The 27,411-nt window shown below is 46.9% G+C and overlaps 5 protein-coding genes across 5 annotated transcripts; 2 read left to right on the top strand and 3 right to left on the bottom strand.

The window, feature by feature from the left end:
- Window positions 1-685: 685 nt before the first annotated feature.
- LOC120694954 (disease resistance protein RGA5-like) lies at window positions 686-6,267 on the bottom strand. The gene is given in 6 exon segments (XM_039978292.1): window positions 686-983; window positions 1,029-1,150; window positions 1,625-1,939; window positions 1,942-2,674; window positions 3,929-4,354; window positions 4,513-6,267. Coding segments are annotated over 6 exon segments (2,328 nt in total). The 5' UTR covers window positions 4,947-6,267.
- A 3,417-nt stretch (window positions 6,268-9,684) lies between these two features.
- Window positions 9,685-18,801, top strand: LOC120694953 (protein PELPK1-like). The gene is made up of 4 exons (XM_039978291.1): window positions 9,685-9,690; window positions 9,861-9,972; window positions 11,539-11,795; window positions 18,489-18,801. Exons 1-4 carry the CDS (start codon window positions 9,685-9,687, stop codon window positions 18,594-18,596), a joined length of 483 nt encoding a protein of 160 aa, XP_039834225.1. The 3' UTR covers window positions 18,597-18,801.
- Window positions 18,802-18,836: 35 nt separating this feature from the next.
- Window positions 18,837-22,627, bottom strand: LOC120661461 (transcription termination factor MTERF2, chloroplastic-like). Its single transcript, XM_039940338.1, has 6 exons — window positions 21,997-22,627; window positions 21,483-21,888; window positions 20,826-21,041; window positions 20,459-20,566; window positions 19,400-19,674; window positions 18,837-19,290 (listed from the first exon to the last, which is right to left on the bottom strand). Exons 1-6 carry the CDS (start codon window positions 22,539-22,541, stop codon window positions 19,026-19,028), a joined length of 1,815 nt encoding a protein of 604 aa, XP_039796272.1. The 5' UTR covers window positions 22,542-22,627; the 3' UTR covers window positions 18,837-19,025.
- A 2,041-nt stretch (window positions 22,628-24,668) lies between these two features.
- On the bottom strand, window positions 24,669-25,366 carry LOC120694952. Its single transcript, XM_039978290.1, has 2 exons — window positions 25,157-25,366; window positions 24,669-25,094 (listed from the first exon to the last, which is right to left on the bottom strand). The coding sequence occupies exons 1-2, from the start codon at window positions 25,364-25,366 to the stop codon at window positions 24,669-24,671; spliced, it is 636 nt and encodes a 211-aa protein (XP_039834224.1).
- An 824-nt stretch (window positions 25,367-26,190) lies between these two features.
- Window positions 26,191-27,411, top strand: LOC120659636 (BTB/POZ domain-containing protein 2-like). Its single transcript, XM_039937842.1, has one exon. The coding sequence runs from the start codon at window positions 26,191-26,193 to the stop codon at window positions 27,409-27,411; it is 1,221 nt and encodes a 406-aa protein (XP_039793776.1).

Genomic DNA, 27,411 nt, shown 5'->3' with positions numbered 1-27,411 from the left:
TTGAACCGGTGCTGAAGACACTTCTACTGGGCACTTGACATCGTCTCTGGTACAAAGGACGGCCATTGCACCGATGCCCTATTTTAGACCGTCGGTTCAACCGGTGCCTATAGGCTGACTTGGCTTCGATTCCCTTCTGCACCAAAGTATCAAGGCGTCGGTTCTTCCGACTACCATCGGATGCTCCGATGCCCTGGCGTCGGTTCTTCCGGTGCTCCTGAATCGAAGAGCTTTCAGGGCGCTGCCCTGAGACCCGCGAGGGGCGGCTCCCCCTCGACCCCCGTCCGCTAACCGGGTAGCGGAACCCCCGTAGGGGCTGCCCTTCGGGCCTTGCTACGCCTATTTTCTCTTTCTCTTTGTCATCACTTGAACCTAAAAGCCTGAGAATGATCATCTTAACAATCATATTAGTCCAAGTGTTGTGTTGTCATTCGATCACCAAAATCACTCGAAATGGCATCAATGGTGCCATGTTCGTTACAGCCGCCCCTTATTCTCCTGCCGCCACCAAACCCTAGGCTGGCCCTTTGGAGACGTCGCCGGCGGCCTCCTCTCTCATGCAGAATGCATCTCCAAGATATTCTCCCTTCCAGTATTATATTGGTGCACTACTTATCAAACTAAAAAAGGTTCGATCTATATTAGTACAAGCCTACAGGTAGATGTAGGCAGAGATTAGTAATGCTCAGGAAGTGGACCCACGCATATCAAATTTGATGGATGGATTATTAGGGTGGACATCAGCTGCGCGCCGCAGCGCCTCTTGCACTTTCACCGCTTGTTGGCCTTGGCCCTTAACACCCCGATAATAAAGATCATAATGTATATTCCGAAGCGACGGGAGGTGAGCCATAGCCAAGTCGTCAATGTCGAATCCACTGGAGATGAAAAAATCACTTACTCGGAGGCAGAATGTGATGTTTTCAACCCTGGGCATGGCTCCTTGTGGGAACATAGATGGCACAGTTACAATATTAATGAATCTGCACCATCTTGCACATGGGAATGCATCAGAGCTAACCACAAACCTTTGCAGTGGGCACCAGGCTAAGTTTTTATTATAGTCCACCTTCAGAAAGAGACGGCAAAGGGTCGGCAGCGTCCCAAGGATTTGAATGTCCTCGGCTCGCACATTACGTACGACTTGCAACTGCAGGACTGAGAGGAGGGGCAGTGATATAGGATTAATCCACTTCGGCAGTGTCGGCAATGAATATTCGCTTAGGAATAAGTCAAGTGTGTGGAGGTGTGAAGAGGGGACCCAGCGTTCACACTCAATGGGTTTTAGGCCCCTCCAAAGACACACGATATGCAGGCTGCGGAGTTTTCGCAGGTTGCCTAGCGAATTGATCAAGACTTCCCAGAACAGAGGTCGATCTATTATTGCACGGTAGCTGATAGTATCGATGTGAAGCTCCCGTAGCTTAGTAAGATGACCCAGTTGTTTCAAAGCATCCGCAGAGTCCTCATCCTCAACAATCAAAGACTTGAGCACATGTAGGGACGCCAGATTCCCTAACAAATTTCCTGGCCTTGGATGAAACCGACCTCCGTCCAGGCACATGAGTTGTGTAAGTCTGAAAATAGCCTGTGATAATTCGCATCCGCTTGCAGGCTTTAAAACCTGCAAAAACTGTAGTTTTTCTATCCCTTGGGGCAGCTCGCTGAGTTTTGTGCCTGTTAGCCCGAGGTACCTCAGGTGAATTAAGCTCCCAACATCCAGCTTACAACGATCCTCACTTCGTTCCAGACGGCAACCTTCTAGATCCAATACACGTAGAACATCAAAGCATGAAATGGATTCCATTGACTGAATTGAAGGGCTGAAGATAGCAATGGACCTCACTTGTGATACGCCTGTTTTAGGCCAGCAGCTAGTGTTTCTGAGGGATAACCGACGATGCTTGGTTCTTAAAGATATACTGTTATGCACTTATGCTCACTTTTTTCCAAGATAGTGACAAAATTTTCTTCTCTTGCCAAGGAACAAATGAGATCAAGAATCATATCATGCACACGGCAGCCATATTTCAGGCCATCAGAATCTATGTGCCAGACCGGCTGGACCAGACTTCTATTAATAAGCTCATTGAAGTAACCTTCCCCGAGCTCAAATAGGTCATCACCGTCTTTTCGTGGTTGAATGAAACCCTCAGCTATCCACCTCCATAACAACCGATCCCTTGTAATTTCATAATCTTCTGGATATATACTTAGATATAATAAACATGTCTTCACATTAGAAGGTAGATCATAATAGCTAAGAGACAGTATCTTTCTCATTTTGTGAATATCATCACTGCTGCTAAGTCCAGAACCAATTGCATTGTATATTTCCTGCCACTCAGATTTATCTTGTGGTGTATGAGCTAACAAACTAGCTGTAGTAATGATAGCAAGTGGCACACCTCCACATTTCTTCAAAATCTTTTCAGATAATTCAGACAATTGTTCAGGGCACCTGTCTTCAGATTCAAATATCCTTGTATGGAATAAAATTTTGGAGCTCTTAGGACCAAGGGGCTCCATTTTATAAGAACAGCAGACTTTCTTTGCAACATCATTGCAGCGGGTAGTTATGATTACTTTGCTTCCTAAATTATTGTCGTCCAGAGTATTTCTTATTATGTTCCACAATGATACCTCCCATATGTCATCAATAACAATAAAATACCTATGTGCATGGTAACAGAGAAGCCATGTAAGTAAAACTGGCTGGCTTGTTTATAGGGTAGTTATGATCTATAGATACATTCTAATAAAAAGTACTCCATCCGTCCAAACAAAGAATGCAATTCTAGCTATATATGTGGACAATGTGATGTCCAGGTGCATACCCAGAATTGCATTCTTTGTTGGGACAAAATAGTAGTTTCAAAGTTTCTAAGCTCTTGACGGCCGTGCACTACTACAGAAAGGCACATTTGTCCTGGTTGGGAACTGCTTTTAGTTCCGGTTTCCCAACCAGGACCACCCATTCAGGACAAATATATGTATCCTTTCTTTTATTCCGGTTGCTACTCAACTGGTCAACCCGGACAAATGTAATTTTTTGCAAACAAAAAAAAAACAGCTCGCCAGCTCCGCATATGGGAGCTAGCTTCTCCAAATATAAAAAATTGACCAATACCAAAATCAAGATCTAATTCATGGCACATACACAAGTAACGCACTATCTCACATGACCATCACACACCAGTATATCACACAAGGAAGCACAAGATCTAATTCACAACACATGAGATTAATTCCCAACACATGAGATTAATTTATAACATATGAGATTGATTTGATTCACATCACACAAAGATTCACCAGCACAATCACAGACGAAAAAAATCACAGAGGAAGAAGCTTGTGGCTAGGAGGAGATGGAGAGGGAGAGGAAGATAAGAGCGTGTGTGAGAGAGAGAGAGGATCAGGTGTTAAATAAAACAAGTATGATCGGAGCTGGCACTTTTGTCCGGTTGGAGATTCCAACCGGGACTAAATATTAACATTTAGTTCTAGGTGGAGTACTCACCAACCGGGACTAAATGTTTTACTCACAGTTGGTGACCTTACCCGAGATTGAAGGCTATACTATATATTTAATCCCGGTTGGTGTCTCTAACTAGGATAAATAGTCTCTCTACTCTGCTCCAATGGTTTCAAAACTTTAGAACCGGGTCTAAGGCCTTTATTTGTCCTGGGCTCAATGATGGCCGGACCAAAGACCCTTTCTATAGTAGTGCGTGTATTCAATAGAGATAGTTAGAAAACCCTCATCCACGTCGGCTTCGTTGTGCCGGCTCTATAACTGGCTCTATGACAAGAGCCAACACGAATGAGGTGCTCGATCTCCAGTAGTATCCCGCAACTTAAAATCAAAGTGTTAGCTTAAGATTACGAGTAGCATTATTGACGTGGCAGGTGATAGTAGGGATACCTCTTGTTCTCGAGGAATGCTCGGAGTTCATTGATGATCTGCCTTTCATCTAATGTTGCCAAGTTGCTGATTTGTGGCATGTAAGTCTTCTGATCAAGGTCAATTAGAATATCCCTAAAGACTTTCTTCAAGTCTGCATTCCGGCCAACTGGTACAAATGCATTATAACGTATTTCCATATCCAATGTAAGCTTCTCATACACAGTTTTCGTAAGGGTAGTCTTGCCCAGTCCTCCAGGCCCGACAACAGAGACTATCTTCATCTTTTGGTCAGATGTATCGTAACCTTGGCACAACATCCTTATGAGCGCATCCCTTGCCTCGTCGATGCCAACGAGCTCTGACGTTTTTGTGTAGAGAGTTGAGAGGCGAGGATCAATACTTGATGTGGCATCAGGATTGATCACATGATGGTCGACCCTGCACCTGTTTTATAGGATAAAAAAACAATAAACATTACTATACATACGAGTTCGAACCCACCAGAACTCTTATCGGATCCTGTGGCGTAAAACTAATAAAAAGTTAAAAACATAAAAGAAATCAACGAGCTAGCTAGCTAGCTAGGATCGTCGTTGACCTACCTATCACGCCGATTGGCCATTTCCTCGACTTGCTTCTTCATGTCACCAATGGCTCTGGCGATGCCGTGGCGAGCCTTGAACTTCTTGGTTAAGCTGAACAGCTTGCCCATCTTCTCCCTGAAGCGTTCGAAGAATTTCCCTTTGTCCGCGTCGCCTTGCTCGATGCCACCATCGACGCGCACGAGGAAGGTGTCCAGGACATCCTCCATGTCGTACGAAGCCTCCCGGACGTCGCGCGCCCAGAGCCAGACCTGCGGGTTAAGCTGGTCGTGGCGCACCTGGGCCACCTTGCAGAGGGCAACCTGCATGCTCTCGATCTCCCGCGAGAGAGACTCCACCTCCGCCCTGACGCCCTTCTGCAGCTTGTACTCATCTTGGAGCAGCTGGAACAGCTTGGGGAGGAGGCTGCCCATCGCCCCTGTCACCAGATTCATGCTTGCGAGCTCTCAAGAGTCAAGATTACTAACTAATCTGGCGATCTCTGCTTGCTTGCCTGCTGTATTGGCAACGATGAAATTGCTTGATGTCCGTGCGGGCCGGCCGAGGCCTTTCGGGAATACAATGTTAACACCGAAGCGCGTCTTGTGCTGACCGCACATACATGCTCCGCGGCCGGCCATACTACGTTTCTTTCTTGTTGTTCCCTTGCTTTTCTCAACTGCATGCTCCTCATTTGACAATGACTGAATTTTTTACACATACATTTGCTCACATACACTTGTCCGCATGTTAACCTATAATGAACCCATGTAGCATTACACCCTGCGTCCTTTGACGCGGTCACCGCAGACACCTCGTTATGTGAACAAGCATGTCGTCCATACTAATGTAAAATGGCCCTACTTATTATTTCTAAAAAAATTCAGAAAAAACAGCCTGTGCTATGCATGCATCCTTAACCTCTCCGCTAACTTCTGCCACTTCAATCTATTTAAGTTAGTTGGCGCTAATTGCTGATCCCTGCCATCCTGGCACGGAACAAGAGTTGTATTTTCTATTTTTTATTGCATGCCAGGCTGTAGATGCTCTTTTTTTAAGGCAAAAACTATGGGAAACATATCAGGTACAAACCAACATCTCCGTGCAAACTATGAAAACTTCAATCTGAGTCACTGGATCAACATCCAAGGGGTACGAGAGATTGAATAATTTTACAATCTGAACCTGCCCTTGAATTGGGTAATCACACTTTTGCAAATCTCTCTTCCCACCTCTCTGCGCCCCTCCCCTTGGCTAATCACGCCAGAGATGATGGATACCTCACCATCCGACTCCTCGCCGTCAACGAGGAACTCTGCTCCACCGCGGACCTCGAGCACCACTAGTGCCCCCTCGGAGTGCACTCGAATGGTGACGCCACCAACTGTACACCTGAGCTTCATCGTCGGTACCATGGCGCCAGGCTGCACCACTATTATTCAACAAACTATGGGTCATCACCGATGCCCGCTCGACCACCATCAACGGCACTGCAAGCACAAGAAACACCCGCATAGCCGCCATCGGCGACGGCGCCCGCACCAGTGGCAACCACCCCTCCACTACCCTTAAGGGTGGTAAAGGGCCGTCAAATTTAGCCTAGATAATTTAAGGTCCAGACTTTAAAAGGGTCGAGCTCTAATTCTATTCTATTTTGATCTAAAAAATTTAAGAATTAAGTTGGACGGTGAAGTAACCACTAGAGCCATGGCTCAATTATATCAAGCAAAGTATCTCATCAATGAAAAAAAAGAGGATACTTTGCTTGATATCCGTTACCACCATAGTCACACAATTCGGGGTCGATGCCTCGTCCCACGACCCAGGAATGCCGTTCCGATTCGAGGGTCGGGGTCAAAGAGGGTCAGTGTCCCATTCCAGGTTGAATCGCGTCCTGGTTTGAGAGGGGTCATAGCCCCCATTGCTAGCAGATTTAATTGGGATAAGAAGGTTATTGATAGCGGATTGATGTGGTTTTTGTTAGATAATAAGCTGAGTACGTGTAGTATGATCTAGATGTACTATTTTGTATGTTTCTTATATACTTGTGCAGATTAGTTTCTTCATTAGTAGCACATATGTATATAGTTTTTGTCTTTTTAAAGACACATCGACCCGAAGATATCGACCCGGATGAATTAGAGTCGCGTTCCACATAATAATTTATCGTTCCATAAAAGTATACCCCCTTCGTACCACAATTTTATGAAGTGACGACCCTCGACCCTGTTCCTCGACCCAGGAACTTTGTGACTATGGTTACCACCTCGCTCTAATTGTAACACACGTGTACATGTAGTGTAGATCTTATACATACTACTACTTGCATCAGTATTCAGTATATTGGGCATGCTTTATGAATTGTATCATATCATCATATTTTTGATCGAGTGTACCCATCCGCTTGTGCTTAAATCACTTACCCCTGCCGGGGATATCGTTGTCAAGGTCATGCTTCAGGCCAGAGTCCTCTGGGCGGCTCTGTCACTTGACCTACATGCGAGGATAAAGACCGTGGGTGCACGAACAAGCTCCAGCCCATCCGGGTGTTCCAGATCGACCTTCCGCTCGATCCTCTGTATGGCGTGCCAGTGCGAGTTGTCCTTGACCACCACGCGGCGACAACGCTGGTCTTCGGAGGCAGCCTTGCCATCCATACAGGAATTCGTGGACACCATGTGGATGGTAGCCTCTGGTTCCTACAAATGTTCGTTAATTAACAACTTGTCACAGCACAGCTCATGCTCCTCCCTACAGTGTTGTACTTCATCAATTCCTTTTCTTCTACTTCTAGTAGTGTGGAACACAAAAATTTGTAAACGAGGGCTTGAAAGGTTGCCGGTGTATATAGAGAAGTTTTCAACAGGTATATGATCACTGCACCCTTCCTCCAGGCTCCAGTATATGTATGCAACATCGCATGCGTGTCGTACAAAGTGCAGTTATTGTGGACTGCATCTTATGCGTATATGATAAGTGACTGATCACATGGACAGGACAGGAGAGCCAGGTTCTGTCAGCGCCCATGCCGATGCCAATTGCCAACTACGATGGCGCGGTCGACCTACACAAAGCCGGATGGCCCACTTCGACCAGTCCCGTCCGTTGCAACATTGCGTGCATGGTGCAGAACTACAGATTGTGAAGGGGTTTCAGGGACACCTGCCGCTGAAGAGCCCTCATCAGGATCAGGATCAGTGTTTAAATATGGGTGGTGTGTGTGTGGATCAGGAGGGTGGCGCTGTTCAGCCTGGAGTCCTGGAGTACAGCACCGAGAAGTGAGAACCTCCAACTCCAGTGACCGGCGTCCTCGAGGCCTCCTTTAGTTTGAGCCCTGTTAGCTGGTGTGTCCATGGTGCGGTTGTACTATACCATGCTTTCGTTGGAGATTCTGAAGGACCGGACATGCGAACAGAGGGGAGGGTGAATGGGAGCCTATAAAAATTCTCCACCTATAACCCAAATTCAAACCCGACGCACCTTTCTTCTAACCGCCAAGGTGACACAAGCCAACATGACGAATTCACCCTAAGAACAGTTAGTAAAATCTCGACTCAAAGCGGATGCAAGCAAAAAGCAATTTACTTGAGCAAGCACAACACAAAGTGGAAGGCACGGAATAATCAGAGTGCCGAAAAAGCTTTTCCAAATAGATTTGCAAATGACCTTACTTCACTATTTATGTAAAGATTCCATAAAGATTAGCAAAGCTCAAAGTAAGCAGAAGCAAAGCTTAATTAAAAAGCCGATCAAGAGTCTCACCAAAAACACTAGAACTAGTAAAGTGCAAGATCGATTAAAGCTGTTTCGCAAAAATAAATTAAAAGCGATGGTAAATGACCTTTTCAAAAGTGATGGTAAATGAGGCTTGCTCGATCTTCAGATGCCACTCCTAAAAATTGGAACCCAAGGAGAATAATTAGAGTAACCAAAGTGCTCTGGTATGTGGGTTCAAGCTGTTTCGCAAAAATAAATTAAGAGCGATGTAACACTATGAAGTCTGAACTCATAGGCAGAGTCAGCATAGCAGTCTGAACTTTAGTAGCATCTGTGGAGCATCCAATGCTTTTTGTCCTCAACATCTGGCTATGGTCATGGAATGAGTAGAAGCCTATCTCGCAGCATTTTTCCCCTTGCCTTGATCTGCACAAGATTGACGGAGCTACAGACTAGAGATGAACTGGAGGGCAGGGCTCTGAAGAACTCTCTGCACATGCCAACAATAATCTGTCCTACGAATATAATCCTGCAAGGAAACCACCCTACCACCACCATTGACGACATGCTGGAGAGTTGAGCTTGCGCCATCGGGTTGGGGACCGGGGCGGGGACGGGGACGGGGGCGGGACTCGAAGGCAGCCGCGATCCTGCATTCACAGGCCATGCCACAACACAAACGGAGGTGTCTCGATCCCTTCAAAAAAAAACAAACGGAGGTGTCCGAGCTTGGCATTCGGCGGCGCGGCCTCCGCTCCACCGCGAGCTCTAGGGATTGCTACTTGTGTCACCGGAGTCGCCGAGGGGTTCGCCGGCGACCGGTCCAGCCGAGGGCGAGGCCGAGCGCGCGACGAAGAAGAAAAGGAAAGGGCCAGGGTCCAGGGATCCTCGCTTCCCATCCTATCCCGCGCCGCAAATCGTAGCCGCAGATGCTCGATCCGACGGCTACGAGACCATCCAGGGCGGACGGTATTTGATTTACCGTCCACCCCGGACGGTATCTCAAATACCGTCCGCCCCTTGGCCTGTCACTCGCCGCCCGCCGGCTGACATGGTCGGCGCAGCCACGCCCTTCTTCCTCCTGCCCTCTACCTCGAGCTCCCCGATCCTTTGGCGAACGTGCTGCTGGATGAGCGCTCGTGGCGCGCGGTCGTCTGCTTGCTGGGCGTCGGAGTTGGGGCGTGCGTCTCTCGCCACCGCCGAGGCGCCGAGCGCCGACCGCACCATGCCGGCGTGTGCCCAGCCACCATCACATTCACACCTCGGCGAGGACTTGTGCCAGATCATCAGGGGCTGAGCCGAACTCCATCGCGCGTCTCCAGCCATGAATTCAGAGCTCAAGTGCAATGCAAGTGAAGGCCTTCTGCGTACGAATCTGCTTGAGCTCCGTGACGAGCAAGCGTTCTCTCTGATGCGCTGCGAGGCGCGTTCTCTGTTCAGATGGAACGGCTGCTTCTGGGAGCTGGTGGTGCCGACATGCCGGTATGTAGGGCAAAACTGAAAACGGGAGATCGATGCGTATGAATCTTATTGCTGAAAAATTAATATTCAGATGATCGATGCTGTTTTAGCTTTTGGGTGGTTTTTTTTTTGGATAAAGAAGCAAAATGTTCTGACCTCTACAATATTGTTTCCATTCCATTTCGAAACAGCATGTCAGCATGTGGGTATTACCGTTTGCTTGTTTCCACTGCCTTGTGCCACGATGGAATGGGTTCAGAGAAGAAATAAGTGAGCTGAATCATGCAATAGAATCCAGGTTCGGTAAGAAGATGGTGAGCTGAACGTGGAAGAACCATGGACGCAACGTCATCAATCCACCTTGATCCCCACATCTCTCTGCTCATCGACCGATGTGAGATTTTTGGGAAGCTAGGTCAACAACCAATGCCAGGTGACGGCCGATGATCGATCGATGAGACGATGACCAAAATCATACCTAATAACCTAGCTAAGCAAAGCTTACGCCTTGGCCATTGCAGTAATCACCAGCCCACCAATGGCTTCCACCTCGAGCCTCCCCGCAATGGCGGCCCGCGGCCCTCGTCGTGGCACTCATGCTAGTCCTAGGCAGCGGCACATGCGACACGGCTCGCCGGCTTGCCGACGCCATGACGCCCGCCGCATCACTCTAAAGTCTGAACTCATAGGCAGAGTCAGCATAGCACTCTGTCTGAACTTTGAGCATCCAATGCTTTTTGTCCTCAACTTCTGGCCATGGCCATGGAATGAGTAGAAGCTTATGTCGCAGCGTTTTTCCCCTTGCCTTGATCTGCACAAGATTCACGGAGCTACAGACTAGAGATGAACTGGAGGTCAGGCCTCTGAAGAACTCTCTACACCAGCAACATGCCAACAATCATCTGTCCTACGAACCTACAAGGAAACCATTGACGACATGCGGCCGCGATCCTCCATTCACAGGCCATGCCACAACACAAACGAATGTGTCTCCCTTCAAAAAAAAAAAACGGAGGTGTCCGAGCTTGGCATTCGGTGGTGTGGCCTCCGCTCCACCGCGAGCTCTAGGGACTGCTACTTGTGTCACCGGAGTCGCCGAGGGGTTCGCCGGCGACCGGTCCAGCCGAGGGCGAGGCCGAGCGCGCGACGAAGAAGAAAAGGAAAGGGCCAGGGTCCAGGGATCCTCGCTTCCCATCCTATCCCGCGCCGCAAATCTTAGCCGCAGATGCCCGATCCGACGGCTCCCGGACTATCCAGGGCGGACGGTATTTGATTTACCGTCCACCCCGGACGGTATCTCAAGTACCGTCCGCCCCCGGGCTGCCACCGCCTGCCGGCTGACATCGTCGGCGCAACCATGCCCTTCCTCCTGCCCTCCACCTCGAGCTCCCCGATCCTTCGGCGAACGTGCTGCTGGATGAGCGCGGTCGTCTGCTTGCTCGGCTTCAGAGCTCGGGCGCCTTGCCACCGCCGAGGCGCCGACCGCCGACCGCACCAGGCCTGCGTGTGCCCAGCCACCATCACACCTCGGCGAGGGACTTGTGCCGGATCATCAGGGGCTTATACGAACGCCATAGCGCGTCTCCAGTCATGAGCCATGAATTGAGAGCTCAATTGCAACAAGTGAAGACCTTCTGACGTATAATCAATCTCCTTGAGCTCCGTGACTTTTTTTTTTCTATGCTCGCCGTAAGGCTTGTCCCTCACGGACATGATCAGGATTCGGGGATTTTTCCGCGGCCGGAAGAAATCGTGTTGCTTCCTCTTAACGAAAAACGGTGGGTCCGTTCACTCCTCCGGCCGTTTTTTTTGGAGCTCCGTGACGAGCAAGCGTTCTCTGATGCGCTGCAAGGCGCGTTCTCTGTCCAGATATATGGAACCCGCTTCTGGGAGCACCGGCAGCTGATATCCCGGCCGTGCCCAAGCCGACGGTGCCGGCAGTTCCCACCGTGTCCAAGGTGACGTTGCCGCCGATGCCTGCGGCGCCGACCGTGCCGGCGGTGACCGTGCCAACGGTGCTTGCAGTGCCAGCCATGCCGGGCCCCGCGCTTCCACCGGTTCCCGCCGTCGGCATGCCTGCCGTGCCCAAGGTCACGTTGCCGCCGATGCCGGCGGTCCCTGGCATTGTTAGAAATTTAGCCAATTTCGGGCACAATTTAATTTCAAAATTAAATGTATAAACTAGCAATATTTCTATGACTTTAAGGAGTAAAATAAAACATGTGAACATGTTTATACTTATCACACATATAAGCATAAACAATATAAATAACCAAAGTTTCAGGGAGTACCCTGAAGCGGGGCCGTTGCCGGAGGCATTGGCTGCGCTGTTACCAACTGGAGTAGACATCTACTCGGTTGGCCTCAGTCGAAGTAGTCGAACTAAATCGGTGCAGGAAGAAGTTCGCAGTGCAGTCCCGCGAACGGTCACCAAGATGTAGTCGACGTAGTCGTTCGGCCACCAGAATGTAGTCGACGTAGTCGTTCGGCTCGTCCACCAGGAAGTAGTCGTTCAATCGGGCAAAGCCTTTGTATTTTTGAGCAGTCACGCTAAAGCGTTACCCAAAAACCTGATTGCCCGCCTATCCCGTGCAAGATCTCAAGGCGAGCAAGGTTTCGGAGGCCTGCTCACGCTAATTCTGTGCGCGCAGAAATTAGCGTTGGGGAACTCAGTTGTTGCAACTGGAGAGGGAGAAGAGAGGAGCCGAGTTGCCTCAGTGCTCTGGTGCAGAATGGATGAGGGGAATGGCACTTCTTATATAGTGACTCAGGTGCTCAGGATCGTTGAACCTGGACACCATCAGAGTCATTTAGGTGATGCGGTTATGGCCATTAATTATAGATTTAATTGCACGTTTAATCGCACGATTAATTGCTGTCAACGGCAAAATAGCCATCACATCGCATCGCACCGCACCACACCGCACCGGCACCTGCACGTCACGTCCGGCCGCGTACGCGCACGCGCACGCGCACCGCCCGTCCGGCCGGCCGGCCGCGCCGCGCCGCGCCTCGTCTCGGCCACGGCCACGGCCCGGCCCGACCCGGCGAGGCAAGGCGAGCGAGCGCGCGAGCGTGTGGTTCACCGTCCTCCTCTTACCGGCTTCACAAGTGGTGTACACGAAGTCCACCTTTTAAGTCGGTTGAGATCCTCCTCAATTCCCGGTATGGAATTAAGCATTGATTCTCTAGCATTAATAGTGGGCTTTAAATTCTTTTAATGCTTTAGAATGAATGGGCCAAGCCTATTACTCCAACAATCCCCACCAAGAAATTCAAGCCACACTAGAAATACCCTCATTCCCTCATTGATATACCAGTATTCGACAGAGACTGTTAAGTTGAACTTCCATCTAGGACAAAGGCTACACTTATTCACAACTGTGCAATGGACTATGCCTTGAATTGCCAGTTTTGTGCAAACAAGTTTGACCAGAGCCCTACACTGGTACTAGGCTGCAAAAGCATCCCCGCGGTTTGGAGCTTATAAGTCATACTCCAGGCCCTTCATGAGTTTCTAGAGAATACCCAATTCTCATAGACCTTGACCAGTGGTCAAACTCATATAGGTGTGTTCCTTTCAGATGTTCTGTAGGACAACATCTTTGTTTCAAGAAAACAACTCATTTGTTTAAAAGAAACCACCTGGCACACATTAAGGTATAGACCAACCTGCCATACAGATTAGAAGAGAAATGCACCTTATACACGGAATGAGCCCTTTTCACAAAGGTTCTCTTCTCACAGTCAGACTTTAGTTTGTTTCACCATCCTAATTCACGGGATCTCCGATCACATAGGACAGGTTTCCACTATAGAATGACTCACGTGGGTCTCAAGCCCAATTCCATAGATGCATTGTCTATCACATTTCGTGAAAGACCCTTTGTAAACTGATCTGCCAGATTTTTAGCCGTCTGAACATAGTCCAGGGCTATAACTCCGGAGTTTCTCAATTTTCTGACAGATTTCAACCGCCTTTTCACATGTCTAGATGACTTCATGTTATCCTTTGAACTATTCACCTTGACAATTACCATTTGATTGTCACAGTTCATTAGGATTGCCGGTAACGGTTTTTCAACTATCGGCAAGTCCATAAGGAGCTCACGAAGCCATTCAGCCTCAACAGTGGCGGTATCTAATGCTGTGAGTTCTGCTTCCATAGTTGACCTCGTTAAGATGGTCTGCTTGCAAGCCTTCCAGGAAACAGCTCCACCACCAAGTGTAAACACATATCCACTTGTGGCCTTTATCTCATCAGCATCAGAAATCCAATTTGAATCACTATACCCTTCTAGTACCCTTGGGTACCCGGTGTAGTGAATTCCATAGTTCATTGTCCCCTTCAGATAGCGCATTACTCTTTCAAGAGCCTTCCAATGATCATCTCCCGGGTTTGAAACAAACCGGCTCAGTTTGCTTACAGCAAACGAGATATCAGGTCTTGTAGCGCTCGCTAAATACATTAATGAACCAATGATCTGAGAATATCTCAGCTGATCTCGCATTATCCTTTTGTTCTTTCTAAGAATTAAACTGGCATCATATGGTGTTGAGACAGGTTTATAGTCGCTATAACCAAAGCGACTTAACACCTTCTCCACATAGTGAGACTGTGTAAGAATCACCCCACCATTGATCTCTTTTACCAATTTTATATTAAGGATAACATCAGCTTCTCCCAGATCCTTCATCTCAAAATTTTGAGATAAAAACTCTTTGACTTCCTTAATCACATTAAGGCTAGTGCCAAAGATCAGTATGTCATCCACATACAAGCACAAAATCACTCCTTTAGCCCCACCATAGCGATAGTACACACATCTGTCAGCTTCGTTCACAACAAAGCCGGCAGAGGTCAAAGTTCTATCAAACTTTTCATGCCACTGCTTAGGCGCTTGCTTGAGACCATATAAAGATTTTAACAACTTACAAATCATTCCTTCTTGACCCTTTGATACAAACCCATCCGGCTGATCCATATAGATCTCCTCTTCTAACTCTCCATTGAGGAAAGCCGTCTTAACGTCCATCTGATGAACGAGAAGACCATAAGAGGTTGCCAGGGAAAGTAACACTCGAATTGTGGTCAATCGGGCAACTGGTGAATAAGTGTCAAAGAAATCTTCTCCTTCTTTTTGGGTATAACCCTTGGCCACAAGCTTAGCCTTGTACTTTTCAATAGTACCATCTGGCCTAAGCTTTTTCTTGAACACCCACTTGCATCCAACCGGTTTACATCCATAAGGACGTTCAACGACCTCCCAGGTTCCATTAGACATAATAGAATCCATCTCACTCCTTACTGCTTCCTTCCAATAGTCAGCATCAGGAGATAAATATGCCTCTTCAATGGTTCTGGGTGTATCATCTATGAGGTATACAATGAAATCATCACCAAAAGACTTTACAGTCCTTTGTCTCTTGCTCTTTCTCGGAGCATCATTGTTATCCTCCTCAGGATTTTCTACAAGTGTATGTTCATTGTGTTCACCTCAGGATTTTCTACAAGTGTATGTTCATTGTGTTCTATCGGCTCAGCAGAGCCATCATCCTCGATGAACTCTTGCCTAGATGAACTTGTTTCATCTCTCATGGGAAAAATGTTTTCAAAAAAATGTAGCATCTCTGGACTCCATTATAGTACCAACATGCATGTCAGGTACTCCAGATTTCACAATTAAAAATCTATATCCAACGCTGTGAATAGCATAACCTAAAAAGATACAATCCACAGTTTTAGGTCCAAGCTTACGTTTCTTGGTTATTGGCACACTCACTTTTGCCAAACAACCCCATATACGTAAGTATGACAGTGTTGGCCTTTTCTTCTCCCATTCCTCGAATGGAGTTATCTCTTTATTCTTTGTAGGAACACGGTTTAGGACATGACATGCAGTCAATATAGCCTCACCCCACCATTCCTTGGAAAGTCCCGCTGTATCTAACATGGCGTTAACCAAATCCGTTAGAGTGCGGTTCTTTCTTTCGGCAACCCCATTTGACTGAGGTGAATAGGGAGGCGTCCTCTCATGAATAATACCATGTTCCTCGCAGAATAAAGTAAATAAATTTGAGAAATACTCGCCACCACGATCTGACCTAACTCTTTTGATCTTTCTCTCAAGTTGGTTTTCTACTTCAACTTTATAGATTTTAAAGTAGTGTAAAGCTTCATCTTTTGACTTCAACAAATAGATGTAACAAAATCTAGTACTATCATCAATCAAAGTTATGAAATATTTTTTACCACCTTTTGTCAACACTCCATTCATTTCGCATAAATCGGAATGAATTAATTCTAAGGGTGCCAAGCTCCTTGCCTCCGCGGTCTTATGAGGCTTACGAGTTTGTTTTGATTCAACACATACATGACACTTAGAATTTTTGACAAAAGTAAACTTTGGAATTAAGCTCAAATTAGCTAAGCGCATCATACAACCAAAATTAACGTGACAAAGCCTCGAATGCCAAACATTTGTTTCATCAACGTTAATAACATTGTATGCAATTTTATTACAAACATCTGACAAAGAAAGACGGAACAAGCCTCCGCTTTCATAACCTTTTCCAACAAAAATACCAAACTTAGACAAGATACATTTATTGGACTCAAAGACTAATTTGAAACCATCTCTACACAGTAGAGAGCCGCTGACTAAATTCTTCTTGATGGTGGGGACATGCTGCACGTTCTTCAGCTGCATGGTCTTCCCCGAAGTAAACTTCAGATTTACCGTACCAACACCAAGAACACGCGCATGTGATCCGTTCCCCATCAGCAAGGAGGAAGTCCCGCCGGTCTGGTAAGAAGAGAACAAAGAAGCATCAGCACAAACATGAATATTAGCACCAGTGTCAACCCACCACTCGGGTGAACCAAAGACTGAAAGAACAGTAGGTAATAAATTACCGTACCCCGAAGTTCCTCCAGGCTCGCTAATAACCATGTTGGCGGAGTCGTTGCCTTTGCGGTTCGGACACTTTGCAGCAAAGTGATCCATACTAGCGCACACACAGCAAGCTCCCGTCTTCTTCTTCTTAAAAGTGGTTGTCTTCTTAGTCTTTGGTTGGTTCTGCGGTGGCTTTTTCTTGTTCTTGTGGGAGTTGTTCTTCTGAACAAGATTGGCCCTTGAAGCACCAACAACTCCTTTCCCACGTATGTCCTTTGCTCTCGCCTTCTCCTCAACATCAAGAGTCCCTATGAGTCCATCTATTGTGAACTCCTGTCTCTTGTGTTTTAGAGAAGTAACAAAGTCCCTCCAAGAAGATGGCAGCTTAGAGATTATACCTCCGGCCACAAACTTATTGGGTAACACACATGGGGACTCTTTGCTGCAATTTTTGAGATCTTTTGCCAGAGTATGTATTTCATGAGCCTGTTCCACTACAGAACGGTCTTCGACCATCCTGTACTCAAGGAACTGCTCCATGATATACAACTCACTCCCGGCGTCAGATACTCCATATTGAGCCTCAAGAGCATCCCACAATACTTTGCCAGTTGGCAGCCAGATATAAGAATCCACCAGGTTATCACCGAGAACACTAATGATCAAGCCTCGAAAGAGGATATCAGCCTCATCGAACGCACTCCCTTCCTCTAGAGAGAATTGTTCAGGCTTACCCTCTTTCACATGGATCACTCTCGATAGTGTTAACCACAGTATAAGCCGCTCTTGCCAACGTTTGTAATTTGAACCATCAAAAGGTGGTGGTTTGATTGATGCAGCAAAGCTAGATACCGAAAGCCTATTAACACAATCAAGGTTTTTGGAATGTTAGAAATTTAGGCAATTTCGGGCACAATTTAATTCCAAAATTAAATGTATAAACTAGCAGTATTTCTATGATTTTAAGGAGTAAAATAAAATATGTGAACATGTTTATACTTATCACACATATAAGCATAAATAATATAAATAACCAAAGTTTCAGGGAGTACCCTGAAGCGGGGCCGTTGCCGGAGGCATTGGCTGCGCTGTTACCAACTGGAGTAGACATCTACTCGGTTGGCCTCAGTCGAAGTAGTCGAACTAAATCGGTGCAGGAAGAAGTTCGCAGTGCAGTCCCGCGAACGGTCACCAAGATGTAGTCGACGTAGTCGTTCGGCCACCAGAATGTAGTCGACGTAGTCGTTCGGCTCGTCCACCAGGAAGTAGTCGTTCAATCGGGCAAAGCCTTTGTATTTTTGAGCAGTCACGCTAAAGCGTTACCCAAAAACCTGATTGCCCGCCTATCCCGTGCAGGATCTCAAGGCGAGCAAGGTTTCGGAGGCCTGCTCACGCTAATTCTGTTGCAACAACTGGAGAGGGAGAAGAGAGGAGCCGAGTTGCCTCAGTGCTCTGGTGCAGAATGGATGAGGGGAATGGCACTTCTTAGGAGCCGAGTTGCCTCAGTGCTCTGGTGCAGAATGGATGAGGGGAATGGCACTTCTTATATAGTGACTCAGGTGCTCAGGATCGTTGAACCTGGACACCATCAGAGTCACCATCAGAGTCATTTAGGTGATGCGGTTATGGCCATTAATTATAGATTTAATTGCACGTTTAATCGCACGATTAATTGCTGTCAACGGCAAAATAGCCATCACACCGCACCGCACCGGCACCGGCACGTCCGGCGAGGCGAGCGAGCGCGCGCGCGCGTGTGGTTCACCGTCCTCCTCTTACCGGCTTCACAAGTGGTGTACACGAAGTTCACCTTTTAAGTCGGTTGAGATCCTCCTCAATTCCCGGTACGGAATTAAGCATTGATTTCTTAGCATTAATAGTGGGCTTTAAATTCTTTTAATGCTTTAGAATGAATGGGCCAAGCCCATTACTCCAACAGGCATCCCGAAGGTGACGCTGCCGCCGATGCCAGCGGTGTCCATCCCCAGCGTGCCAACAATCCCCTTCCTTGCGCCACCTCCCAAGGCCTAAGCAAGCCATGTATATCATGGACATATGCAGACATCGCGCTCTCTTCAGTTCGGCACACAGGCCAGCCAGATGGTTGTCAATTGGTGTTCCTTTTTTGTGATGGTTTCATCAATATTCATGGTAAAGTTTGAATGTTAATTTTGTAATTCTGTATATATGAACATGTTTGTGTACACTGTATATGTATGATTTTACCCTTCTTTTATCTAGTACAGTGTGATTTTATTTTGACCTCTGAGAGAATGTCTATAATTTTATCTTTGCCAACTCCTCACGGATTACAAGCATAGTAGTTTTACATTCTGGCCTACAGTAAAAAAAATCTAAAATACCTGTAATTCTTTTTCCCCTTCAGAACATGTACAGGGCAAGGAGGCATGCCTTGCTGTTTTTTTTTTTTTGCAGAAATACTACATATACATCATCTATCTAATCTACCTCTATGCTGTTTTGGTATGCTGCTGCTGCTGCTGTAGTTTCTTCTTCCTTTGATGTCTGTGCAGCATTTGAAAATGTCTCCACAATACCCTTTCCAGCTTCGAATCTCACTCTCCTCTCAACGGCCTCCTGCACCCTCTGTGCAAATTCTTCATCAGATCCAGTCAGCATGTACCGCAGCTTCATGTTGACCCTGTTGGCCACTAATGTTTGGTGCCGAGGCTCTATCCTGTCCTCCAGGGAGTAACTGAAGAACCTGAAAACCATCCGACGGCGAGGTACAAGGGTGAAGATCACAATAAAGGCAAGCATCAGTTAGGTATTGATATCTTTGTTTTAGATGCAAACAATGAACTCCAACTCACCGCGGAAATTCGATGAGGTCTTTCAGAGGCCGCACCATTACACGCCTCAAGTACTGGTATTTTGGCTTTAGGATGTCCACGTTGTATCTGAGAAGTGCTGGGAAGTCGGCAACCATCTGACCGAGCACAAAGTGGTAGATACCCAGTGACCGGAAGTACTTGACGCTAACTTCTAGCTTGTGTGCAATACTACAGCCCAAGAGCTGTGGATCCAGAGCAATAACCTTTCCAATGTCATCCTGTTTTACTCCACCTTTTGTCAACAGGAATATAACCTATGTTTTGCACACGTGTAAGACAGATGGAATAGTAGAAGGAATATGTTAAAAGTAAAAAATCTGGAAACAAACACTCCAATTTGACAAAATTATGTCCCTTGGCATCCACCACAACACCAGCGTTTTCAAACAAGGCACTAGGACAGTTATAAAATTTCCTAATTCTAACTTGGAATGTTTGATTTCAAGCAATGCATCATTACTGCAAGATGCATATTAGGCTCAAACCATTTATACTTAACACATGTAACTGGAAAAAATTAAAAATGTTGCCAAAGTATTAAAAAAAAAGTAGGGGCAGGCCCTATTGGATATAATGTATGAAATATGAAAAACAAAAGTTATGTACAGGAAAAGAAAAGCAGAAGAGAAAGGAAAACACAGAGAATGGATCAGCCTAATAAGTCTAATTGATTACTATATGCACAAAGTGACTGCCTATATGTTAGCTCATCATGGTGAAACAATACTGAGAAGTATTTAAGCAACTGAACACCGTATATTCAAATAGTTTGGTTATTCAAAGTCCAGTTATATGAACTAGCTTTAGAAGTTTAGATAGAATGAGGTTTTCCTTTTCAAAAAAGATAGAATGAGGCTTTCTGAGATTTGACTAACTGTACTACTCAATATGGTTGTATTGTCCCAACTATCAGTGAGATAAAGTTGCTACGATTTTGTACACTAATTTTCTACTGAAACCAAGTATTGTAAAAAAAACGACAAATTGAACCAATATTACAGAAACCAAAAAGAATAATAACGAGATGTGAGAACACACCACTGGGCGTATTTTCTTGTATAGGCTATAAGTTAATACAGGAGGGAACTTCACAAGCACATTGCCGATTGCATCACTCCTTACACCAATATCTTGTAGAAATTGTACCTGAAACAGATGTTTGCATAAAGGTAGAGGAGTCAACCTACCAGACTTCAGAGCAATCAGAGATATAAACCCCAGAACCACACTTTGCAGAAATTAGTAAACACTTAGTCCTATTGGAGAAGAGGAAGTCTCACAAATCAAACTATTATCAAGGAGAAGCTTAGATAATCATAATATTTTTCTGTGAATACCAGAAGTTGAAAAGAAGTGCATAACAGCTAAAAGATTAAAATATATTTCAAAGCAAGTATGAAGTTACCTTTGGTGCTATCACTGTTTCCAAATCAAGACAGAATATTGTAGGTTGGACGAGCAGCATTCGCTTCATGCCATCCCGTGAAACATTCAGGTGATACAGATACTTCACAAGAGGCTTCCACCTTTCTTCAATGCTACAGGCCATGAGTTGTGGCTTGAAAGCCAGTAGCCTCCCAAGTTCTTCATTGCTCAAACCAAACTCTTTCAGATATTGAACCTGTCACCCAGGATGATATTTCGTTAGCAACTAAAAAAAATAGAAGTCAAGGAACTGAATGTAATATTTGAACTAACTCAGTAGTTTATCAGAAACCTTCTAAAAGTAACAAGGAAGGTTAGTAAATGAATTCCCTACTTCCTTGTCAATTCACACTTCAAAGTAGATAAATTATTTCATATGGAACTCTCTAGACCTAAGACCACATATTACTCATCAACACATTGATGCATCATATTGGTAGGAGAAAGACATACTGCGACTCAGTTTTATTTACCCTTTTTTTCCCTAGAGAACAAAAAAATAGAGATTTAACCATTCTGAAGATCAACTCAATGAACAAAAAATGAACTGCATAAAACAAAAGAGGCAAACAATCCTGCCAATCTGCCGTGCGCAACAAAATTAGCACAGAACTTAAACTAAATGTAAAGCAAACACCTTACTGTTCATCTCTTCCAAGCTCAAAAATCCAAGGACTCTTGGATAGTCATAGACCATAGTGCCAAAATCCTTCTCATCCATTCCCATATCCGTATAAAACCTCACTCTTGTCTCCAACTCATCCAAGGACAGATTCAGCAGCTGTGGACATCTACTGACCACATAACCAATCCAATCTCTCCTCACACCACAGCTTTCCAGATAGTCAATAATCTCTTCCAATTCTTCAAAGCTTCGGTTCAAAAAGGATCCACCGTTTGCAAGGACACGCCCCAAAAAATCTCCTTTTACATAAATTGACCTCAGCCACTTTATCATCATCCTTAGTTTCCCCAAATCACCAGAACACGCACAAACTACTTTGGCAATTTGGGGATATGTCATCGCATTGTGCTTGAACCACCTAAAATATGCAATGTAATCATCTCAATTATAATGGAGAATTGCACGTGTATAAACTATAAAAATTGCATTTTTTATGACTGACGGAATGCAAAGCTGGGATCTTTACTTGACTAGATCGACAAGGCCGGATTCCTGGATGTAGACCTTTGCCCGCGCGTTGAAGGACATATGCGCGAGGTCCGGCCGGTCCCGCCGCATTGCGGCGGCCTCGACGACGACGCGGTCCACGAACGGCCCCATCCGCGCCGTGAGGTTGTTGATGTACGTCAGGCCGCCGACCTTCCCGCCGCTGAGCGCGGCCACGAGCGCCTCGGCGGCCACCGCGCGGCGCACCTCCAGGGCGCGCCGCAGGACGGCGTCCTCCGCCTCGGTGAGCCCACCGGCGGCGGCGGAGGTTGTTGGGGCGGAGACGGAGCCCGGGAAGCGGTGCTCCCGGCGCGGCGCGAGGGAGGCCCCCTCGGCGGCGAGGAGGGCGGCGGAGGGGGCTGGTGCCGCGGGCGGGAGGACCGGGTTGGTCGCGGTGGTGGGGTTCTGGAGGCGCGAGGCGGCGACGAGGGAGGGGAGGCGAAGGCGATGGTGGCGGCGGGAGGAGTCGGGGGTGCGGAGCGGGAGGTGGAGGCGGAGATGGGAGTGCGGGAGAGCGGCGGCCATTGGAGTGGACAGTGGAGTCAGGACTCAGGAGTGGAAGGCGGAGCTCTATCCACTTGGCCGACCCGCGGGAACGATATTTCCCAAAAATGAATTATTGCCAGCGAAAGTTTTAACATTTCAAACAGACTATGAAAAAAATTGGTGTTGGCATATCTAGGAACACATAGATATTTTAAGGAGATCTGTCTTTACTCAATTGTTTTCCTTCCTTCTCTTATCTTTTTTTCAACTTCACTGAGGTTTCCCAACTATTATCCTACAACTTCTCATATTTTTTCTATAAACTTGGTTAGAATAGTTCAACATAGAACCAATATTTTCAAATCGCAAAATCTTGTCTAGTCATAAGGGTACCAATAAGTAAATGTACTATTAAGATGATTTGCCGTCGATCATCCAATTAGTCGAGTCTAATCGATCCTAATTGTAGTTTTATCGTCCTGTATATTCTAGAATCCTATATATTCTAGAATCAATATACTATATAATTATATTATTTAACAAAAAGATTGAATAATGTTGATGGTTAGATGGTGCTAACTTAGTAATTTATGATTCTATAGCAACTAGCAAGTTAATTCAATATCATGTAGAATAAAAAATTGAATCATCTTTTTTTTTAGAATCACACAGTACAACGAAGACGTCCACAACACGCACGCACACTCACACCCTATGAATACACGTACGCAAACCCTACCCCTATGAGCACCTCCGAAGGACTGAGCACCGGCAGATCTGAAGATTCCCGAAGTCACCACTGGCGCCTCGTCGTCGACGGGAACGTCGCTTACCACTTAACGTGTAACACCGGTAAATCCTAGGAAAATCCCAAAAAAAAGATGCGAGCACCAGGATTTGAACCCTAATGGGTAGCGTCCCACCGAACCGTCCTACCATTGGACTACAAGCCAATTCGCAAAAAAAAAAGAATCATCTAGGAGCTAAGCATATAAGCACACACCAACACGGACCTCGTAGCATGAGTGAGACTCGTACCAAAAAATTAATCGAATGGCCCAAAAGTTATCCAGATCTTGCTGCAAACTACTCCCTCCTTCCCTGTTTATAAGGCATACACGTATATCAAGATTCAAACCTTGTCATCTTTGACCAATAATTTGACTATTAAATTTTTATTTTTATAATGCAAATTTCATATGATTGGATTCATAATCAAATATATTTTACAATAATTATAAATTTATAATCAAAAGTGATATAATATATGATAAATAAATGGTCAAAGTGTTGTTTAGAAGACCGTGTCATGTTCCACCATGCCTTATAAACAGGGAAGGAGGGAGTAGTCATGATTAGTCAATGATTAATCGAATGACCAGACATCTCGTCGAGATAATCGTCTCGGTGGATATGATCGGTGATGGCAGGCCGATAAGTCTGACTAATTATTACTGATCGCAATTAATCGGACAACTTAAAAAACACTGCCTAGAACAAACTTATAATTAACTCATATAGGACACCGGAAGTAATAAGTGAAATAAATCCACTTCTTTCTCTCATATAAAATAAGGTATGGCAAAATAATCTACTATTAGTGATTTCTTATTTTGCACTTTATGCCCCTACAAATGTCAACCAAAATTGAAGTGTGTAGATCATTTTATATGTGTATTACACATGCAACAAAATAAGATCCGTCATGGATAGTTTTTATAAAAAAAAACCTAAATTTTGGAAAACTTTCTTGTGAAGCTAGAATGTTTTTTATTTGATCATGAAGCATTTGTTCTAAACGTCAGTAATTTTTTTGAGCCTAGAATAATTTTTACTATGAACTTGAGATATTTGTTCCGCTCAATTAAAAAAATATTTAGATAGAAGATAATCCAAACACGTTTACTTTTAAGATCTTGTTGTAAAAAACATAATACTAGTGCGTAGTTATAAGAAATTTCAGAGATGGTGAACGAAGTTTTCTGTGAATACGTACGAATTATTAATTACCACTACGGGAGGCGGCACGTTTGCCGTGCGTCCAATGCACACGGCAAATGACAAAATCCACACGGCAAAGGCTTTGCAGGTTTCCGGTAGTGTACAAAGCAAGGGAGATTATATAAATTATGAGAAACGCACTACTACTAGTACAGCTTAATAAGCTTATCCACAGATGTAAAGACAGAAGCTAGCAAACGCCTGCTTGAAGGTCTCGGGCGGCCTCGCGCGGTGGAGCTTGTTGCACGAGGCGTCCTTGCACAGGCAGACCACCCCCATCCTCTCCATGTCCTCCGCCGCCGCCGCGCCCCGCTCCTCGACGACGGTAACCTTGCACCGGACGGCGAAGCAGTCGCCCCGGAGGAACCTGGAGCCGCCGCCGCCTTCGAGGGCGGCGGCGCCGATGAACTTGGGGAAGCCCCAGGACTGGCCCGCCTGGAAGGGGTAAGCCGGCGAGCGCTTGCGGTGCCTGCACCACCGCGCCAGCGGCGTGCCCGGCCATTGGTCGACCAGCTCGAACTCGACCTCGGCGTGGACGGCGGCGCTGCCGGGGTTAGCGAGGGACAGGTACAGCGAGACGAAGCCGGCGTCCTCCTTGCGCGCGCCGTCGAGGTAGCAGAGGATCCGCCATGCGTGGCCGGTTGGCCGCCTGCCCTGAACTCGCCGGACTGGAGGTGGCTGCCGTTGCCGCCGCGCGTGCGCTTGAGCCGCGAGTAGCCCTCCACCTTGAGCAAGTGGTGCCCGGTGCCGACCGCCCTCGCGCCGACGGTGGACACGGTCACCTCCTCCGGAAGCGACGTCGTGCTCATCGGGTCGTCGTCGTCCTCGGCGCCGGCAGCTAAGGGCGCGTACAACGGGGACATCGCCGAATCGTCGCCGTCGGTGGAAACTCTTTCCTTGTTTGTTACTAACTGTTAAGGATGCATAATGTGCAAGTACGAGTAGTATTAGAGGTGATAATGGATCATGATTCTAGTACTCGTCGCAATCCAACTTCGTTTCTACATATTTTTAGTTTAAAATTATATAAAATAAGAGTCCCACTACTAAAAAATAATTTACAGCAACATCCCGTTTCTTTTAGAATGGATTAAAAAGTAATCAGTTCCTGCAAATGGAGCGAGATTACTATAACTTTTGACCTACCCCTAAAATAGCATTTGTAGCATCAAATACTAGATCTCGCGTCCACTCCTAAAAATTCCTTTTTTACCCGTCTCTAAAAACTTTTTTTTGTAGTAGTACCCGATTCTTTTTAAATCGAACCTTAGATTTTCTAGATTAAATTTTTAGTCCTTTACCACCTCTATAAGTACTATACGACTACGACACCTCTATAAGTACTATACGACTACGACATGGCCTACACGTACGTAATTTTTTTTTGAGCTAGACCACGTACGTAATTATACAGCCTTACTTATACCATTAAGAAAACAAGCTCATATATGTATATAATTATATAATAAATATTGCGCGGAAACCGAAATGGACGCTTGGATCTTTATCCCCCAAAAAACAGAAATCGGTAGGCGATGCGATGGGCACCGATCATGCGCGATAAAATCCTCGCGTGCGTGTATCTCGTGAACTCATATCGTTTCCATCGCCGCCGGCCCTAGTCGTCTCTTTGCGCTCGATCTGCCATGTCGGCGTCGACGGGAGGCTCTACGGCGCCACCGGGTTCATGTCCGTCTACCTCCTCATGGACGACGAAGATGAAGGAGGCAGAGCCGCCGGCGCCGGCGCCGGGGAGGACGTCCACGTGATGTTCAGTTTGATGATGCGCGACGTGGGCGGGGCGCGGCGGCTTCTCAGGTACGGCAAGGTCGCCGCCGCCTTCCGCCGGAAGGGGGACGCGTGCGGCTACGAGCGCTTCGTCTCGCGCGAGCACTTCGTGGACATTTTAAAGTGCGATCGCTTCGAGATCCGGTGCGACCTCACCGTCTTTCCGGCGGGCAGCCAGCCAGAGCCCAGAGCCTGCCTCCGAGGTGTCGTCATCACGCTCTCTAGCCACCCGAGTCCATCCGGCGAGAATGCGCCGCCGCCGCCGCCGCCTGCCCCGCTGAATCCATCCGTCGGGACGCCAGCACCGCCGCCGCCGTCATCTGCCTCGCCGGCGCCATCTGTCGGGAGAGCGGCGCCGCCGCCGCCACCAGTCCGGCCGGCCGGAACCACAACCACCCGTCGATGGGCCGAGGAAACAGCCGCCGCCGTCGGAACCGGAACCGCCCGTCCTGGGGGCAGGGCGCCGCTGTCCGGGCTGCCCGCAGATCTAGGCCGCCTCCTGGCGACGAAGGAAGGGGCCGACGTGGAGTTCGAGGTCATCGGCGGCAAGATCTTCGCCGCGCACAAGGCCGTGCTCGCCGCCCGGTCGTCGGTTTTCAAGGACGAATTCTTCGGCCAGGCGAAGGAGAAGGGCACCAGCTTCGTGCGCATCAGCGACATGCACCCGGAGTCTTTCGAGGCCCTCCTGCATTTCATGTACACCGACTCGCTGCCGGAGATGACCATGAACTCGCTGAAAGAAGGAGCCGTGCTCGCCGAGGATCTCCTCGTCGCCGCCGGCCGGTACAACCTGAAGGATCTCAAGTCTCTGACGGAGGACAAGCTGTGCAGCCATGTCGGCGTGAGCACGGTCCTGCTGATGCTGGCAATGGCGGAGCAGTACCAGTGCTGCAAGCTTAAGAAGATGTGCCTAGGGTTCATCGGTTCTAGAGCGAACGTGTGGGCGATCATGGCGACTAACGACATTGAGAATCTGGCAAGAAGCAGCCCCTCTTCGGTGAAGGATGTGATTATGGAGATTTTGGACACAAGGATGGCGAGGAGCATGCGTCTCATCAAAGCTTGCTTTTTTATTTTCTGTTTCCAGATGCTCCTTTTGGTGTTAATTTGCTATTCTTAA

This window comes from Panicum virgatum, chromosome 2K (genome assembly GCF_016808335.1).
Source record: "Panicum virgatum strain AP13 chromosome 2K, P.virgatum_v5, whole genome shotgun sequence".
NCBI classification, from domain to species: domain Eukaryota; kingdom Viridiplantae; phylum Streptophyta; class Magnoliopsida; order Poales; family Poaceae; genus Panicum; species Panicum virgatum.
Note: the sequence above shows the minus strand (reverse complement) of the source record. Positions and strands in the feature narration are given on the sequence as shown.

Excerpts from the sequence above, each read along its gene's own strand:
- LOC120694953 (XM_039978291.1), top strand. Across the intron at positions 9,973-11,538 it reads TGCAATAGAATCCAGGTTCG|ATATATGGAACCCGCTTCTG; the intron begins GTAAGAAGATGG and ends TTCTCTGTCCAG. Across the intron at positions 11,796-18,488 it reads TGCCGGCGGTCCCTGGCATT|CCCATTACTCCAACAGGCAT; the intron begins GTTAGAAATTTA and ends GAATGGGCCAAG.
- LOC120661461 (XM_039940338.1), bottom strand. The coding sequence starts at position 22,541 with ATGGCCGCCGCTCTCCCGCACTCCCATCTCCGCCTCCACCTCCCGCTC. Across the intron at positions 21,042-21,482 it reads TGGAAGAGATGAACAGTAAG|GTTCAATATCTGAAAGAGTT; the intron begins GTGTTTGCTTTA and ends CCTGGGTGACAG. Across the intron at positions 19,291-19,399 it reads GACCTCATCGAATTTCCGCG|GTTCTTCAGTTACTCCCTGG; the intron begins GTGAGTTGGAGT and ends GATGGTTTTCAG.
- LOC120694952 (XM_039978290.1), bottom strand. The coding sequence starts at position 25,366 with ATGTCCCCGTTGTACGCGCCCTTAGCTGCCGGCGCCGAGGACGACGAC. Across the intron at positions 25,095-25,156 it reads TCCAGTCCGGCGAGTTCAGG|GACGCCGGCTTCGTCTCGCT; the intron begins GCAGGCGGCCAA and ends GCGCGCAAGGAG.
- LOC120659636 (XM_039937842.1), top strand. The coding sequence starts at position 26,191 with ATGTCCGTCTACCTCCTCATGGACGACGAAGATGAAGGAGGCAGAGCC.